The sequence below is a fragment of the Corvus brachyrhynchos genome, unplaced genomic scaffold (genome assembly GCF_000691975.1).
Source record: "Corvus brachyrhynchos isolate BGI_N302 unplaced genomic scaffold, ASM69197v1 scaffold103, whole genome shotgun sequence".
NCBI lineage: Eukaryota > Metazoa > Chordata > Aves > Passeriformes > Corvidae > Corvus > Corvus brachyrhynchos.
Genome location: NW_008237436.1, coordinates 1,093,752 through 1,112,553, shown reverse-complemented (window position 1 = coordinate 1,112,553; position 18,802 = coordinate 1,093,752). Strand labels below are relative to the sequence as shown.

The 18,802-nt window shown below is 39.0% G+C and overlaps 1 protein-coding gene across 1 annotated transcript in view; it reads left to right on the top strand.

The window, feature by feature from the left end:
* The window catches only part of FREM2 (FRAS1 related extracellular matrix protein 2), a 122,983-nt gene that overhangs the window by 91,631 nt on the left and 12,550 nt on the right, over nt 1-18,802 (top strand). Inside the window, exons 13-18 of the mRNA XM_008631475.2 lie at nt 2,862-2,992; nt 3,907-4,065; nt 4,971-5,274; nt 7,827-7,958; nt 8,577-8,908; nt 18,405-18,597. Of these exons, the coding sequence (XP_008629697.1) occupies nt 2,862-2,992; nt 3,907-4,065; nt 4,971-5,274; nt 7,827-7,958; nt 8,577-8,908; nt 18,405-18,597 (1,251 nt within the window). The remainder of the gene's footprint in view (nt 1-2,861; nt 2,993-3,906; nt 4,066-4,970; nt 5,275-7,826; nt 7,959-8,576; nt 8,909-18,404; nt 18,598-18,802) is intronic.

Genomic DNA, 18,802 nt, shown 5'->3' with positions numbered 1-18,802 from the left:
TTCAAGTGTCAGCTGGTACTTAGCCTATGCACATTACCTGTAGGCATTGTCGTGCTTTCATTCTCCCTGCTGTGCACCAGCAGCACATGGGAGCAAAGTTTTCAAGGGAAACATGCTACTACAGAACAAGAGGCTCTCAGCTTCTGCCCAGAAGCCTTTGAGAAAGGTCTGTGGTGTGCAGAATTTCCCCACAGGTTTCAGAATACCTGTGAGTTTAGGGAACCTGCCTATTCAGCCATGGGTACAAAACTCGCATCCTTAATTGAGTTTTCTGAAGGAAGTGTGACAAACTGAAAATCAATAAAATTCTTAGCTATCACACAACTAAGAGTTTATATGTTTATTACCACAAAGAGTACTTCCCTGGCTTAATAACACTTAGGATTGGAAGGATCATTAGATCACTTAATCAGACTCACTGTGGATTGCAAGATTCTCCCAGTTTTCCCAAATTACTTCTGTATTGATCCAAAAAGGTTTGGTTAGAGAAAATATATCTTTAGAAAGAACATCCAGTCCTGGTTTGAAGGCATTGGAGACAAAGAGTGTTTCTTAGCATGTTGCTTCGCTGATCAGTGTCTTATCACGTAACTGTGCCTTATTTCCCATATACACTTCAGCTTTAATGCACTACTGCTTTTTGTGTCTGTCCCTTTGGAGTGCATAGCTCTTTATCACCTGGTATGTATTGATTATGGTGGTGTTTCAATATACCAATGAGAACATCACTCTCTGCAAGTTCTTCCGGTCCTAAGTTTCTGTTGGTTATTTCTGTACCATCTTCAAAGTGAATTTGATGTTCTTTAAAAATAAAAATATTAGAAATGCATCTATTATTTTAGTTATTATCACTCTCACCCTTTCCAGACACGAAGTTTAAATCGTTTCTCTACTTTTTGTTTCTTTAGTAGTTAATTCAGTCAGGAATTGTAGTACTCTCTCAGTCAGTGTAAGAGTTGGTCTTAGCTGGACAGCAAATGCCCACCAAAGCTGCTCTATGACTCCCCCTCCTAAGCTACAGAGGAGAGAGAAAATATGATGGAAGAGTCATGGGTTGAGATAAGAACAGGGAGAGATCACTCACCAATTATCAGCACAGGGAAAACAGACTCAGCTTGGGAAAATTAGTTTAATTTATTACCAATCAAACCGTAACACAGTGATGGGAAATAAGACTAGATCTTAGAACACATTCCTCCCACCCCTCCCTTCTTCCTGGGTTTAGCTTTACTCCCAAATTCCTTACCTCTGACTGGCTCAAGGAAATGGGGGTTGCAATCTGTTTATCACACGTTATTTCTGCTGCTTCTTCCTCCTCACACTCTTACCTGCTCCAGCATGAGATCCCACCCACAGGAAACAGTCCTTCCCTATGGGTTCTTCATTAACTGCTTTGTATGGCTCCCTCATGGGGTCACAAGTCCTGCCAGCAAACCAGCTCCACTGTTGCCTCCTCTCTCCATGGGGTCACAGGTCCTCCCAGGAGCCTGCTCCAGTGCAGGCTTCCCCCAGAGTCACAGCCTCCTTTGAGCATCCACCTGCTTGATCATGAGTCCTCCCTGGCTGCAGGTGGATCTCTGCTCCACCATGGACCTCCATGGGCTGCAGGGGCTGCATCACCAGGGTCTGCACCAGGGGCTGCAGGGGAATCTCTGCTCTGGTGCCTGGAGCACCTCCTGCCCCTCCTTCTCCACTGGCCTTGGTGTCTGCAGAGGCCATGTTCTCACTCCTCTTTCCCAGCTGCTGTGGTGCGATGTGGCTTTTGTCGAGGTGGACATAACAGCACACTCTTGTAGTAATCCAAAATCGAGAGAGATTTTTTATTTTCTCTACTGCTATTCCTAGACCTCTTTGCTGTTGCTGTGGCCTATTAAGATTGGCTGCTTAGCAAACAATGACCACTCAAGGAGTAAAACAATTAGCTCTACAAGCAAAGGTATAGTTGCTACATATTATCCACAAGTTCTTCCTTGTACACTCTTAATGTCTCATAACAAGAACATCCTCTCCTTGTGTCCAGAACATCTTCTCTCATTGATTATCTTCTTGGCCTTCTCTGCGGGTTTCACTGAAGCTGCAAAATTTCCACTGTAAAATTCTCACGGGTAAATTCTGACCAATTTCAGGTCTGACTCTGTGAGGCCCCCAGACCAGCTGTCAGCCTCATCAGTGCAGCAGTTTTTTCCCTTCTTTAATCTGTTATCCCAGAGGCACAATCATTGTCACTCCTGGGCTTGGCCTTGACCAGCCATGGGTCCATCTCGGAGCCAGCTGGCATTGCCTCTGTCAGATATGGGGGAAGCTTCTGGCAGCTGCTCGCAGAATCCACCCCTGTATCCCCCTGCTACCAAAGCCTTGCCACGCAGACCAAATAGACTCCATTAAGATTGAACTTTTTATCACCATGACCTATGAGGTTTTTTCACAATGATTTTCAAAATACAGTACTCTTGTGTAGTACAGATTTGTTCCTTATTTTTTGTATATACCATTGTATTTATTACATTTTGTTGGAAAAAGACCTGACAATACTATTTATTTAGAATTCTTCAGTCTTTTGGTCATTCACATATGTTACTAACATTTACGTAATTAGTCACAGATAATTTTCAAAACATTAAGTTCCATTAGACTAAATCTTGATCTTTGCAAATCTCTTGATGTTAATGTCTTATTTTCAGTGATTTCCACGTGTATCCACTGCTATTCATTATTATTATTTGTAGCATCAAATAGGTTAAACTAAATTTCCAAACATCTCTAATTCAAAAAGGTTGAGTGTTAACTGCCATCTCTCATGTCTGGGCCTAGAATCACAGCTTGTTTTGAACAATAGATTTAAGTGTCTCATTATTTTTCAGAAATTGAGTTTAAGGAGGGTGAAACACAGCACTTTGTGGAGATCGAAGTTCTCTTCGATGGAGTAAGGGAGATGAGAGAAGCCTTCACTGTTCACCTGAAGCCTGATGAGAACATGGTTGCAGAAATAGAGGTAACAAGCTCATGCATAGTCCTGAACAACAAAATCTGATAAACAGACTTCTTATTTACTTTCTGGTTCATCGTTTTACTCTTCTGTTAAGATTTATTCACACCATCTCGGCTTGTATATTAGAAGACAGAAAGGGTCATCCCAGCTGTCACAGTAACACCTACACAAAACAGTTTGTCATTAAGGCAATAATGTTGATGGGGCCATAAGGTCAATGAAAGACTGAAGCCTTCAGGATATCATTCTAGACATATTCTCCTCATATAATCAGTCTTAGAAGCTGATGTCCTCTTGGAAACACTCTCTGGCAATACAATATAATCCGTATGCTGTAAAAAGAGTAATTTCGGGTGAGATACGACTTCTGCTGTCAAAACCATGTTAACATTATTCTTATTGTGTAAGATGAAATAGCCACACATTCTTGTTATTTAGCATTATATTTTAATTTAAACAGTATATTCCTCTCATTTGGCATAAAATGTTCTTGAAACTCCCTGTCTGCATCATCAGTGTCACACCATGTATCATCTGACTCCAGACAGCCAGACAGAAGAGACACAGCCTTTGCAGATGACAAACACCCCATTTCCACCAGACATTAAAGCATACAGTGCTCTTAGAGGGTTCTACCAGAATACTGAAGTGATAACAAAAAAGCCGGGAGACAAGGTTAAAGGTCTGGGATCTTCACTGTTCTGAAAAGAAAAATTTCATTTTAGCTCTTCCTTTTGCACTCTGCAGTGTACTTTTGGTGCCTCAACCCTTTCTCAATAGCTCATCCAGTTGAGGTTTTAGAACTTCTTTTGGAACGATGTTTCAAAGGCTAGACATATTCTGATCAAGGTCCAGCTTGAATCCCCTTGTTTATTTAAATTTTCACAGGGAGCTGTTTCTGTCCTTTTCATTGCCAGGCAGCCAAGGCCATCGTTTACATCGAAGAAATGAACAGCATGGCAGATGTCACCTTTCCCTCTGTCCCTCAAGTTGCATCTCTGTTAATATATGATGATACTTCTAAAGCCAAAGACAGAACCAGTCCCATTGCTGGCTATCCTGTCATCTGTATCACAGTGAGTATCTCTGTGGAAAAATGGAACAAAATCAGTATATGGGTTTTGTTCAGTGGATTTTAGGCACCCAGTATCAATCCATATGGTGGTGAGTCACACGTATTAGTCACACATATTAGTTCAAGCTAGAATTATCCTTAGAGCTAATCTAATTTGTCTGCATAATGAATCCATTTTCAGGAGGACAAAAAGCATAGAAAGATGTTTCACTTGTTCCTCACTAAGAACAGTTTGATATTGATACTCACACTGTGTTTGTGATTGCATGACCTTACTATTTCCTGCATTATCCTGCCTTAATTTGCAGAGTTTAAATCACTGGAGATAACAGATGAGCCATTGTTTTCAATGAGTACCGCAGACTGAAAAATGAGTGCTGAAGGAATACAGACTTCTTTCTTTTTTTTTTCACTAGTAGTTTTGCAACTGAAAAGTTTACATAAATATTCATATACCTTGAAGAACGTTTTTGTCCATCTTCAATTTGTTTTTCACACATTCCTTTTTCACAGGAATGTCACAAGTTGAATGGTTCTTCTAAATCAAAAAAAAAGATCAAAGAAAATAAATCTTGAAACGCAGAGTATATTTGCAGAATTAGATCAAAGGGAGAAGTTCAAATTAAAGTAGTACATGGGAGTGTAGTTTGTGTCTTCATAACTATGCCATGCTTTCACCTATAAATCAATTTAAAATAATTTTTTTTTATTTCAATAAGCGTAATTAGATACACCTTTTAATCCACCCTAACAGTGCTAAAAACATCACTGTCAAAATAGGGTGATTTCTTATGAGATTTACTGGGATTGTCAGTTCCATGCTGTTGAGTTTTGTGACTCTTGATGACTTAGAATTCCTTTGCCATGAATCAAATAAATCCTTAACACATCTGCCTTGTTCTGCAGGCTTGTAATCCTAAGTATGAAGACTTTGACAAGACTGGCTCTATATGTGCCAGTGAGAACATCAATAATACTCTGACACAGTACAGGTGGCTTGTGAGTGCCCCCACTGGCCCCGATGGTGTGACCAGCCCCATGAAGGAGGTTGACTTTGACACCTTCTTCACTTCCTCTAAGATGATTACACTCGACTCCATTTACTTTCAAGCCGGTTCTCGTGTCCAGTGTGCAGCTCGTGCTGTGAATTCAGATGGGAATGAGGGTCTTGAGCTTATGAGCCCTATTGTCACTATAAGCACGTCAGAAGGTAAGACATCATCACCTATTGCGAAATTCACAGGTCTCTTTTGGATCCCAAATTCAGTCCTAACAAAAGCTGGTTACATGGTCAGGCATTTTAACATTACAGTCTCAGCTTTTCTTCTGTTGTTCGTAGAGGTGATGCAAAACTTAACACAGCAAAGCATTGTATAAAGAAAATGTTTTTCCTCTCTCCTGCTTCTCCACATCTTTAAATAATCCACATGGCAAACTTGTATGTTCATGAGAACAATATATAACATGCAATGGAATTAGTGAAACCTGGTTTCTGCTGGCTTTTGAATTTAACTGTAGAAATGATGCAGTACAGTCTCAGCTCTACTAGACATTGGAGAATCCACATGGGAGTGACATATGAAAGCCTAGCCAGAAGAAAAACCTCATTTGGCATTCAGGCCTCACTGAATGCGTTAGAATTGTTGTCCTCCTTGACTAAAGACTAAAGCAACTGGTGTCCAATAACAGAGCATGGACAAAATTTTTCCCTGGTCAAAGCAGTTATAATTACTCATCCTTCTTCTGTCTCTGATACTTCCTTTGTATCCCCTCTGATCCTTTGGCACCTAACCAATGCTGAACTGGTGCTGCATTCTCTCAGCCAGCAGAGTTAATGTAGTCTACCTCCTTTGCCCAGCCAGCTCCTGAAACTTACACTGAATATCATTATGAAGCAGAGGTGAAGCACTGACATGCACACGAGTACAGTCTGACAGCACAGGCTATTTTGTTAGAGAAATCACAGATACTTTTGTTTATTGTATAATATGGAGAATGTGTAATTATCAGCAAACAAGGTCAATTGCAAAACACTGTCTTTTATTACCCTTCTGCAGCCTTTTGGCTCTTTGTGTCATTTTTGCTGCTTTTGTAGCTACACTAACTCTTGAAGTTTGTGTGAGATAAATGCCATGATTTTTCATTTGAAATACTGTTTTCATTTTCTAGGCCTTTTCAAATAAATATTTTGGTTAAAACATATTTTCGACTAATTTGGGCTTTAAGAACTTTGAGGAATGGAATTTCTCTTTACCCCTGTCCTTTATTCCACATTTTGACTGTAGACTCAAGTCATCTTTGCACTAATCAGGAATCCTACACCCTAAAGAGGACTCTGCCTAAGGGTGTTGTCTATGAAGTGCTCTGTAGTGTGTGTTAAAGACAGACAAACTTGTGCTGTGTGAGCTGGTTTTGTTATATGAAACAGACTGGCTTTGTTCGTGTTATAATGAATTATTTGGATTACACTTGACAAATTAGCAGAGCTAATTAGCCCAGGCTCAGGACTGAGTTATCATGCATAAATTACTTCCAGTACCTGAGCTAACTTCTGATGTGGAAGGAAAAAAGTGCAATGAGCAAAGCAACCTGCCAAAATCCTGATTATTTTCCACTTTGAGGATGCCTGACCTCCAGTGCATAGACCAAATTCTCCAAAGGAAGACAGATTGTGAAAAAAATTGCATTTAGTCTCTTTAGCAATGTTATTTGCATTTGAGAAAAAAAACCTGAAATCACCAACCAAACCAACCAACCAACCAACCAAAAAAAAGCTATCATGTGCAGAAAAGACATTTTGTTCCCTCTTGACAGAAGTTTCCCACTTGGAGATACTGAGCAAGATGAGGTCCACCAGAGCCAATAAGCACTCCAAGAGGAAGGCCCTGTGTCCTGTTTTCTTGAAATCCCTCAGGAATGGGCAAAGAGAATAGTTTTGATTTTCCATAGCTGCTTGTTTCTTACTTAGACTACCTTGTGATCCTTTGGCCATCACATGACAAAGTGGCCAGAATGCACACACTTCTGCATTGAACTATGCAACTAGAATTTGATCATATGATTACAAACCTAATTTTCTGGTCCTACAAACTGGGACTAATACTGGAACACATTGAACTAACACTGGAAAGGATTACCAAAATAAGTTGCGCATTCTCCTTGGAGAAACTCAAAATTCAAATTAACAAGGCCTTAAGCAACTTGATCCAGCTTTGAAGCTGGCTCTATTCTAAGCACAGTATTTCTACATTTCCTTTGACACAATTTTTCTAATTACATTTTTGTTACTAATGGATCAGGAGGCTCATAAAGTTCTGTGAAGGCATATCACAGAATGCCAATCCAGTGCCAAAACCAACTGAACACTGGCCAGGTATCTTCCGTAAAACTTAGGGTGGTGGAAGGAGTTAAAACATATGCCTCTGAAGTCCTCTGTAAGAACGTATGGAACTTGGCACTGACTTTGCAAGTAAGGTTGACACATACAACTGGAAAGGCACAGATGCAATATCATCACCGTGTTCTGAAAATGTGATCCTGTTGATCAAGGAATGATTTTTGTTTGAATCCTCTTTTGCATAAACTCCTGTCGAAACCTCTGGAAAATGCTTCTCAAAGTGTTTACTATTCATTCAAGAAAATTCTCGTTGTTCTGGATACCTGTACAGTGGAAGAAAAGTACATCTAAAGTAGTGCAAGGAAAAAAGTATAGATTGTTTCCTATGGACTTAAAGTAAGGTTGCTTTCTCTTTTTTCCATTAGGTCTTTGTCAGCCTCGTATATCAGGAGTAGTTGGAGCAGAACCATTCTCTGCCAAACTGCGCTACACTGGCCCAGAAGATCCTGACTATGCCAATCTCATCAAACTGACAGTCACAATGCCACATATTGATGGTATGAGAAAATCAGCTGTGGAGTTAAGAAAACTTATACAGTATGCTGTTATTTGAGCTACTTTATTGGTCATATTATTTTAAATAGACAAAATAATAATATAATCTTTTAATGGTGGGACCAAAGAAAAATGTTATGAATGAAAAAGTGCAGTTTGCAACAAGGTGCATGAGTTACTGTACTGATACAGAGTCTGATGTGAAGAAAAGCGCTTTCAGATTAATTGCATAAATTACATAAGTTGGGTTAGACCTAAGCTTTGTAAAACTCCTTTGAAGTGCTTAGAAATACACCATTTAATTACTAGGTGCTTGTGAAAAAATCACACAATTTTTTCATTTAATAATATTTTGTAATATTAATATGCTGTATATTAATATATTAATATGTTTGGAAATATTTTATTTGTCTTTTCATAGTATACAGACAATTATTGTGGGTAAAATTCTCATACGTACTTAACATATCAACTTTCTTTGAATTCTAAAGTACAGTAACTGTTGTAAGTACAAAATACAAAAGCACTGTATAACAGGCTTAATGTCTGACAAATTTTGTCTAAATTAAGCAGTTCTGACAACTGACATTTAGTGATAGTGCTATAAATTAATGTTTTAGGCATGCTGCCTGTTATTTCTACAAGAGAGCTCTCCAACTTTGAGCTGACACTTAGCCCTGATGGAACTAGAGTTGGAAACCATAAATGCTCCAACCTGTTGGATTACACAGAAGTGAAGACCCACCATGGTTTTTTAACTGATGCTGCCAAGAATCTAGATGTGATTGGAGAGACCGTTCCCTACCAGTACAGCCCAACAATTAGAGGCTTCAATACCTTGCGCTTCTACCGCAACCTGAATCTGGAAGCCTGTTTGTGGGAGTTTATTAGCTACTATGACATGTCTGAGCTCCTCACAGATTGTGGAGGCACCATTGGGACAGATGGACAGGTATGAAACTGGTTCTTGGTTTTGTAGTGTGTTCTTATACTATTTCCCTTATAATTAATCTGTGGTAGTAGAAATAAGAGAATAATTTGGTTTGAATTAAATTTGCTATGATTTTCTCCCACTACAGGGGTATTTTGGGACAAACCAATCCCACTTTTACTGTATAGTGAACCAGCTTAGTCTTTTCTTAAAATGAAAGCCTTCTGAAGAATTGCTTTTAGCACATAGGTAGCCCTGGGTTCTTTAATATTAGTTGTGGTATGTCTTAAAAAGCAGTTTTAAAACATTGTGAAAAGACTTCTTACTAATAGCAGTGGACTGCAGTCCTACCAGCAGCTTGGCTTTGCTGATCTCTTGTTCACTGGGTAACATGACCCATCAGTGCAGACAGCACAGTGGTCTTGCATTACCCAGCAGAAAATAACTTGTTCAGAAAGCAAAAGAAGCTGCCAGTATGGAATGGCTAAAGAACAGAGCTGTGAAACTGGTTGGGGAGTTAAAAGCAAGAGATTGGAGAGACCTTCAGGTGTAGTTTGGAAAATGATTTCTAGAAATCCATTGTAATGTGGAAGCAAAAGGGTACAGCATTTCTTCTGGAGCAGTGACAGTGAAATTAATCCCTGTCTCTTCCCTGTATAATTACTGTATAAACCTGTCTGATCCCACTCAGGCTCTGGAGTACAGTGGCTGTAACTATGAAGTTTATGTACATAAAAATATATTTGGGGAATAATGCTGCAGGCTGGAAGAAGGACTCAGAGAAGTCTATCCACAGCTAACTCACTTTCCTACACTAGGAATACACAAGCATTCCTTGTTGAACCACTGTGAAAAGAATGAGCCTGCTTTGTGAAATGGCCTTAATTTCTCTGCTCTTTTGACATTTTGCCAGGGATCCATCTTCTGTGAGACCTCAGTAGACTTATTTGCACAAATTCTTATTTTGTTAGTCCCAAATGGCATAAAGGTGATGTGGTAAGTGCGTCGTTGCCCACAGAAACATATAGGCATGTGCAATGAAAGACCTAATTTACTACTAAAAGTGTAGTCACCAATGGACACAGATATCTAATCAGATAAACTGATTTTTTTTGTTGTTTTGATTTTGTTACAATTACATGCCTAAAGTCCACCTTACTCTGTGGGTGTTCACAGGTAATCACACAGTCAGTTTGCTTGACAGGAAATTGTACCAGGAGCTCTTCAGCACTTGGCTAACTTCCCAACATTCTGCCCCTCTTAACTAGAGATCACATGCTCTAAATCAGAAGATGAGAACAAAACGAAGCTACTGCCCTTCTCAGATACAGAGGCCTTGATGGATATGTCATTTCAGTGCTTTGTTATCAGTTCTGGTTCCTTGTCTGTTCCAGAGACCAGTTCAAGCTCTCTGCCTTGATGTTGGAAGCTCACTGTCCAGGATCTGCTTAGGCTTGGCCTCTTCTGAAAGCAGATCCTCCTACAGGTGCATTCCACTAGATCTATGAACCTGTCAGAGGGAAAGGGCCGGCATCCAAGCGTGGGATGTAAACCTTACACATTCCCACAAGATAAAACTGACAGCAGTCTTCACTGTTCTTAGAATGATTTAATTTCTTCATTTCTTTGACTCATCATTCCTTTGACTATCTCCTTATGCCCAGGCAATATGCTTATTGCATATATTCTTATTTCCCTTGCAACACAGCCATAAGCACATAAGCACACAGAACTTGAAGCATCTGTAACTATGCAAGCCACTTCTCCCTCGGTGAAAAGGAAGGAAGACCTGGTATGCATCTTTTCCATTTTAAATACTTCTGTGTCCTTTAGAGAAAAGGCTGAATAGCTGCCCTAGACAAATGTGTATCTAAATAAAAACTATTTATGTCTGTGTGAATATAAACAGAGGAGGAAATAAGTACCATTCCAATATTTCAGTAAATTGGAAGAAGCTGTATATTCAGTTTTGGAGGACATGCATAAGTGGCAATGTGGCCAGAGAAGAGAGCTGTACTTTCCTTAGGCTTCAGAAGTATTATGTACTTTTTGTTAGCTCTCTCGTTTACAAGGAGAGAGGGATGAACATGAGCTGTGAGAGCCATGAAACTGCAGCTGAAGTCATCCTTTAGTGCCTTCTAGGTTATGGATAAAAGGTTACAGTGTGTTCAGTGAAATATCAAGCTGAATTACTTCTAGCGGTGAAGCATTGCCCCACAGCTGGTATGCGCTTCACTGCCCTCCCTGTTTTCCCCACCTCCATTTAATTCTTCTCCAGGTTTGGTCTTTATCTTCACATGACCCCCTCCAGCTGAGAGGGGAGGCAGTCAGTGCCCTATCTCTGTGGTTGTCACCATTGTTGTTTTTTTCTCCTTCAGTGAACAATTAATAATCCTCTTCTGTGAGAGGAAAGCTGGCAGCTATGGTTTTCACCATTTTTTTTAGCAGACAAAGGAAGCTTAAATTCTATTATACAGACAGAACAGATAAATAACAAAAACACTCTTACCACATCCTGCTACCACTGCAAATTTAATATCTTGAATTTACCAGATACTTTGGCTAGATCTTTAGGTTCACACTTTTGTTTCTTGATTCTAGTTCTCCAGTACCTGTATGGTCAAACAAAGACAGCCATGTTGATTCAGAGAGAGAGATTTCACAAAAAGAACTGGCAATGTCTTAAATTATGTGGACCTTCACTTTATGGGAGCTCCTGCTATGGTAGGGGAAGAAGATGAACTTTAGTAAGCAAGAAGTGAGGTGGGAGACCTCCAGCTGGTGTAGTTCTTCTGGCACAGCTCCTAGTGTTTGCTGAAGGCTGCAGCTGTCTTAGCCAGTTCCCATGAACTCATGAACTGTCATAATACATACAGAGAAGGTCTTCGTTTTCTTTTTTTTTTTTTTTTCCTTTGAGGCCTTTTGATTGTGACCCACTCTCTTTCTCAATTATTCTGTGCATGAGCAAACCCTGTGTGAGCTAGATGCAGCCTTCCTTTCAGTGTACAGCTTGACGGTTTGTTCCTGGGGTCTGCCCATAGCTGAGAAACCAGGCATTTATGTATCTAAACATGGACTAGATGTGCAGTTTAAAGAACTTCTATTTAAAAATAAAGACCTGTTCCTCTCTAAATTTAGCTAATTAGTTTGGATTAGAGATCTGTCCTTGTTAAAGTTAAGGTCAGCTTTGATGATTAGCAGTTTTCTTCAGGTCAACCTGCAGTCAAAGTCTGAAATTCAGTGTCTGCATTTGGATATGTATAGGCCTTAAAAAGGAGGAACTCACCTACTTGAGGGCAGTCTTCCAGTATTTTCAAGTAGCTAATAAAGGCTGGACTTTACTTCATGGGGACATTGTGAGAGTCAAGTACTACAGACATCTCACATTCTCGAAACACAGGTTCTAAAACAATGACAAATATTCATGAAAGGAAGTGCAAAAAATGAGACAGTGAAAACTGAGACAGTGAAAACCAAACCAGTGACCATACTTCAATAAAGTGTATATTGAAGTGTTGGCCTACACTTATTTGATAGAGTGTGAAGTATCATTTCATCTCATTTCCTACTGTTATAACAGTTTGCTATATCCAGGCCGTTTGGCATATGAAGGCTTCTGTGTGGTTCTGGCCAAGTATTTTTATATGGATGTTGCTTTCCATAGTTACAGTCCATTTCCAGACTTGGAATAGGGAAGCAAGGAAATTACCATTCATGCTAATTTTATTAACAACAGCTTGTTAATCAAGTCTTTTACAGGAATAAGAAGTTGAAGAACATATATTAAAATACTTGAATGTGTAGATTTGTACCTTGAAACTATGGTAATTGAGTATAGCTGAGCAGTTCACTTTTTTCTCTTCAAAAACTAGTTATTTTTGGCCCGAACTGAAAATGTCTTTCTTCCAAAATGTTCAGTTCACATTTATGCTACACATGTTATGGCACTGAGCATTTCAAAATCCCATCTGCAGATTTTAAAATCACTAATGTACTGCTGCACCTTATACGAGGCAGCTTGCAGAAGGTTTTTATTACACAGAAACAGTATATTTCCAGCTTTACTGGATCTAGTTTTACCAAAATCATACTTTAAGATGAAAACTCACCTATTCTGAAAATTTCACTGGATATTGTAAAATGCAAACAGACAGAAATGTCTGTTTTCAGATTTTTGTATTCACTTTAGCCACCCAGTCAAGTTTAAGAAAACTCTACAACGCATGTTCCCTTGATATGGAACCTCACTAAAAGACAAACATTTTTTCTCTAGCTGCAAACATGTGCTTTTAGTAAGCTGTGAAGAAAAAAAATACTATAAAATGAATGCACCAGCTGCGTAATAAGGTCAGAGGTTAAATTTTTTCAAGGGACTGGCATTTCAAGGCTGTATTGCATTCTCTTCTCCATTCAGACTTCTTCAAACAAACCTGCTTTGCATTTCACCTGTGACCTACCTGTCTGGGTGTCTTCTTGGGGCCAAATCTTAGTTTTGCCATACTGACATTGTGTAAACAGTTAATTGATAACATTGTTAAGCTCATGTGACTCAAATTCACAGACATAGCAAGTAAATGAAATAGAAAATGAGACTTAGGGTAATTTGGAAAATAAAAAGACAATTTTGACATAAAGTCTGTTTCATTGAGATACATAAAATAAAACATGAACATGTGTTATTTCTAATGTCTGATTCTGATTTTATCAGTACTATCACTGTACACACACACTCTGACTAGTTCTGCCCTCTGGAAATGTAAGGCAGCTAAATAAAGCACACTATAAATGTAGAACAGAGTCCATGCCCCAAACCCTTTACTGAAAATATTTTTTATTGTAGATATTCTAAATTGTTATGTGACGGATGCTCAAAATAATTGTGTTTTTTACTTAATGAAGTTTGACAGATTGCATCTGAAAGGGGAAGAAAAGAAAAACACTTACAGAAAGTCCCTTTAATACTTTCTAAGTCTTAAATGGGAATTGTCAGTATTCTAAAACAGACCTTATGCTCTGTGATAATTTATCTTACCAAAAAAAAAAAAAGTATGAAGCTCTACTTCTTAGACCAATGTCCGGTATAAATCATGTTCTTCTCTCACACACGTGAATTTTGAGGTACACTGATGATTTTTTTTCTAAATTTTTCCAGATATTATCTGTAAGAGTCTGTTCACTGCTTGGAACAATTTCTGTCTTCTGTCTTCTCAGGTTCTCCAGACCTGGCATTGTTATGGAGTATTAGACACAATTTCCCCAGTTCATCTGGGGTGTAGCTGTAGTCTGTATTTCTCTCCTGGTATCAGAAGACTAAAATTCACGCCCACTTATTATTGTTTAAAATCAGTGTTACCAAATGTAATTTTGTCAGTGCAATTGGTAAAATCTCCTGTGCATAGGATGTATGGATACATAATGCACCTGTCCTTTCCCTCCACAGCAGCTAAGCTGATCCTACACTTACACAGCTCTAAGTTACCCTTTTGGTTTCATCAGTGTCACATTGAGATATAAAATGAACAGCTGGCTACTCTCAATAGGCTTTGCATGCAGTGCTGGAAAAGAAAGATAACTCAATGGAAAGAATGTTTTCTGGTGTTTGTCTAAACAGCATTATTAGGAGGGCTGGAGAAGTCAGACTCCTCCATCTGTGTAACACATTCCATCTATTCATTTGGGGGGCGGGGAGGTGTCTGCTCACTTTGCTTTCCTCCGCAGTTGACTTCCTCTTTATTTTATTTTCACTCTATCAAAAAGATCCTTTCATACAGCATGTCTTCAGATTTTTCTCTTCTGCCTACAGAAGACTAGATTCCCCCTTGTAGGAATGAGAGGCTCTTAAGAGTTTTCATTTACTGTTAGAGAGAATTATTTATTCAGTAATTCTCTGACTATCAGTGTTGTAGGTTTACCTCCACACCTGCAAATCCATGAGTGCCTGGAGAAGGGTTTGTGTGCATAAAAACTCAATGAGCTTTTAGAAAGAACTCCTGCCTCCCCCTCCATGCCATGAATCACATGTAAGGGCAGCAATACTGATGGAAGCACATGAGTACACAAATAAATTCCCAGGCTGAGGCAAGCAGCCCTGCTGCCCAGACACCTCTTGCAGGTTTTACTAAAAGGGAAGAACCTTTAAATTCTACAGTCCTAGAAACTGAGAGTTTCGGATTTCCACACAGAGCAGTGGTAATCTCAAAGGAGCAGTGTTTCTGGCAGATTTGCCCCAGAAGGGATCTTGCTACTAGATTTCCACCAGTACAAAGAAGCTGAGCTCTCTAACACTATGGTCCCATTGAATGGTGGCAAGAAAACCCTAAAATGTGGCTTACAAACCTCATTAATGGATTGTTTTTTATACAGTATACCTAAAGAGCCAATGATACATTGAAAGTCAAGAAAAGCCTTGGAAGGAGGAGTGTTTTTTTAGCTTGATATGTCATAAGGTACTGAGCTAGAAGGAGTTTTGTGCATCACTCTATCCAGGCCACTGTCTTAAGTCTATATGGTATCACTCCAACACTAGTAAACTTAATCTAAAACTTAACAGGATTTCATGGCCTCACTAATCTTGTCATATGCCACCACACTGAGGGCTGGAAACTCTTCTGATTTCTAGGCTGTGTTTGTCATGGCCATCTTAGGCCCGTTTGTTCCCTTGTCAGCATTATCTTTCATCATCAGTGGCCCTTCTCTGCACTCAGTCCTCTGATGTATATAGACAGCATTCTCAGTCCCTCTCAGCCTTTGTCCTACTGGGCTCAACAACATGGCTATTTTAGACTCTTCTCATCAGATAGTTTTGCTATTCCTCTGATTATGTTGATTTCTTTTTCTGCAGTCTACAGTGCAAATAAGACTTTTTCAAGCATGGATGATCAAAGCTGTTCCAGATAAGCTCTCACTAGTGCTCTGTATAATGGCATGCATGCTTCTAATTTCCACCCCATTCCTCTGTTTATCTTAGGATCATAGCACATGGAGAGGGGTAGGAAGGTCATAGTTATGATGTGATCAACTCACCTAACAAAATTTCTTTCCCCTCAATTGTGTCTAATGAATGTCTTTCATTTCTACCAGAAATCCCTGTGACTGGTTTCTATTACCTTATACTTCAAGCTGTAAGATTTCATCTCACTACTATTATTCTAATTCTCAAGGTCATTAAATTCTCACTTTGCTATTCTAGTCTCTATCATTAAGCATTATGTGTGCTTCTATTTAAGAAAATAATGGATATATATTAAATCCTCTTCCACATACTTCTGTCTCTTCCTTGTAAGCAAACTAAATTTCAGATCTCTGACTTCAGTGTCTCATTCTTACTGTACAGCATGCCGATGTAGAACAAAAAGGCAGAGAGAAAAGCCAACACAGTTTGTCTGATATGACCTTACAATAGTAATGCATTTTTTATACAATCGAATGTATTCATTCAGTTCTTGATACTGCTCCAGGAAATGACAGATTTTGGAGGTTACCTCTGAATCAAAGGAAAATCATAAGACACTCGACAGCTGCATCATTGCTATGTATTTTTTTATAGAAGTGAGAATATCATGTTGTTATTTGGAACAATTTAGTAAATCTGTGTCCAGAATAACAGCTCAGATACTCATGCAGGTGTCCCAAAGATAAACTTGCAAATTAAATGGTACTAAATAATAATATTTTTGTCTAACTTCAATTGGTCATCCAATATATAGAGAGAACCAAACTCTTTTTTTTTTCTGTTCCAAATAGAAGCTATTGATTGTTTTTATGTAAAACCATCAAGGAAGCATTAATATAATTGACAACTGCAGCATCTGCAGTTGACAACTGCAGTGATAGTGTTTTACTTTTCAATGGTGCCAGACTGTTTTCAGTGGTACCCAGTGACAACACGGTGAGGAGCAATGGCCGTAAACTAAAACACAGAAAGTTCCACCACAACATGAGAAAGAACACAGAGGGTGGCAGAGCACTGGAACAGGCTACCCAGTGAGATCATGGAGTCTCCCTTTCTGGAGACATTCAAAACCCACCTGGACATGTTCCTGTGTAACCTGCTCTAGGTGACCCTGCCTTGGCAGGGGGGTTGGACTGGGTGATCACTGGGTGGTTCCTTCCACCTGTAACAATTCTTTGATTCTGTGATACTGTGTGTTTCCAAATGACTACTGTCTAAATGCTAGCACATATTATGGAATGAGTCAAACTATACAAGCTGAGAGGGGTTTGGTAGCGTAGTGTGTAGATCAAGGAGTGTCACATGTGAAAGTGAGTTGTGGCAACTATGAACATTTGCCTTAATGAAGTCCTTAATTAGGTCAGAGTTTTTAGTCAGTGCAAGCAGTAAATTTGTAGTTACATTATATTAGTAAAAGTTCTGTCAGTCATTTCAAATTGTAAAGCAGCTGTAAGGTGATGGGCATTCAGCCCCTTGACATGCTGCTGGTTGAATCCAGAAACAGTTTGACTTTTACACAGCTTGTAAACTTCTCTGAATGCTGGGGATTTTTGATAGTGCAAAACACTCTTTTGAAGCATGTGAGGTAATCAGGGAAATGTTCAGATGTGCAAATTTATATATGGAATTTCTATTGGAACTAAATGAAAATTAAACCACTTTTATGACTTTGAAAAGTTTCCCACTGGGAGATGATCTTAATGCCTTCTTCACGCGTATTTCTAAGAAAACCCAGAATGGTCTAAAAGGATCTGGGATTGCGCATTTTGAGTCAGAGATATGAGAGTGACAAAGTATTTGTAACCAAACATAAATGCGAAGTCTCTTCAGAGAAGTTTAGATCGGTGTATCCATGTAAGACCTATCTTAAGAGGTGACAGCTTACAGAAACTATTATTCTTGCCCTTTTTTCATAAAAATATACATGAAAAATATTTAATTCTTTGATAATTCCAGCGCAATTGTTTAGTACAATATATACAGAAAGGCTCTATTTTTATATCCATATCAACTTGCTTATTATTTTTAGTTCTTCCAGACATTGAGGAACTGTATGATTTGTGTATTTGCATGCAGTGTTTGCATGCACAAAGGAACAAAGAGTTCCAGAGATGACTTAGTAGAGTCCAAGGACTCAGTCTTGCAATGACATCTGAGCAATTTCAGCATCTTGCAGAAGTGTTTCTTAGTTGATAGTAACAAGAATGTAAGCAAAAAAGTTGGTTAAGGCATAACCATAGAGCAAATGAAAAAGGATATTTGAAAAATTTCTAGTGCCTTCATTAGTAGCTATGTTGTATATTGACTAAAAAAACCTGAGCAAAAATGGTGAGTCAAAATTGAGGGAATTATGTTTTATCAGTTTGAAGTACAAAGATGAAGCTTGAAGGGATGTAAGCTCTGAAACGTGGTTTTGCACTTCATCTATAATTTGCAAAAAGAGAGAATTAGATTCAGTCACAGTATTTATTTCAAGTTGTCTTCCCTTTCTCTTGCATTCAGCTTACCTGTGCGATGCTGCCATTCACGATCGTTAACCTTAATATGCAATCCTGGTTTTTGTAGGTTCTCAACCTAGTGCAGTCCTATGTCACGCTGAGAGTCCCTTTGTACGTCTCTTACGTTTTCCACTCTCCTGTGGGCGTCGGAGGCTGGCAGCATTTCGACCTGCAGTCAGAGCTCCGGCTGACTTTTGTGTATGACACTGCCATCCTGTGGAAGGATGGGATCGGGAGCCCACCTGAAGCAGAGCTCCAAGGTCGGTGTTGGGCTTCTTGGCATAGAACTCATGCTCTGTTACTAAGATTATAATTTGCACACAGTAGGATGGTTTTTCAATCATTCCAATACCAACAAAAACCTAAAATTCTCGGTTATTATCAGTTGCAGTCTGTCATTTCCTTGCACTCACAGGTCTCTGCTGGAGTTTTTATGAAAACCATGTAATGTTGACATCAGCTCTT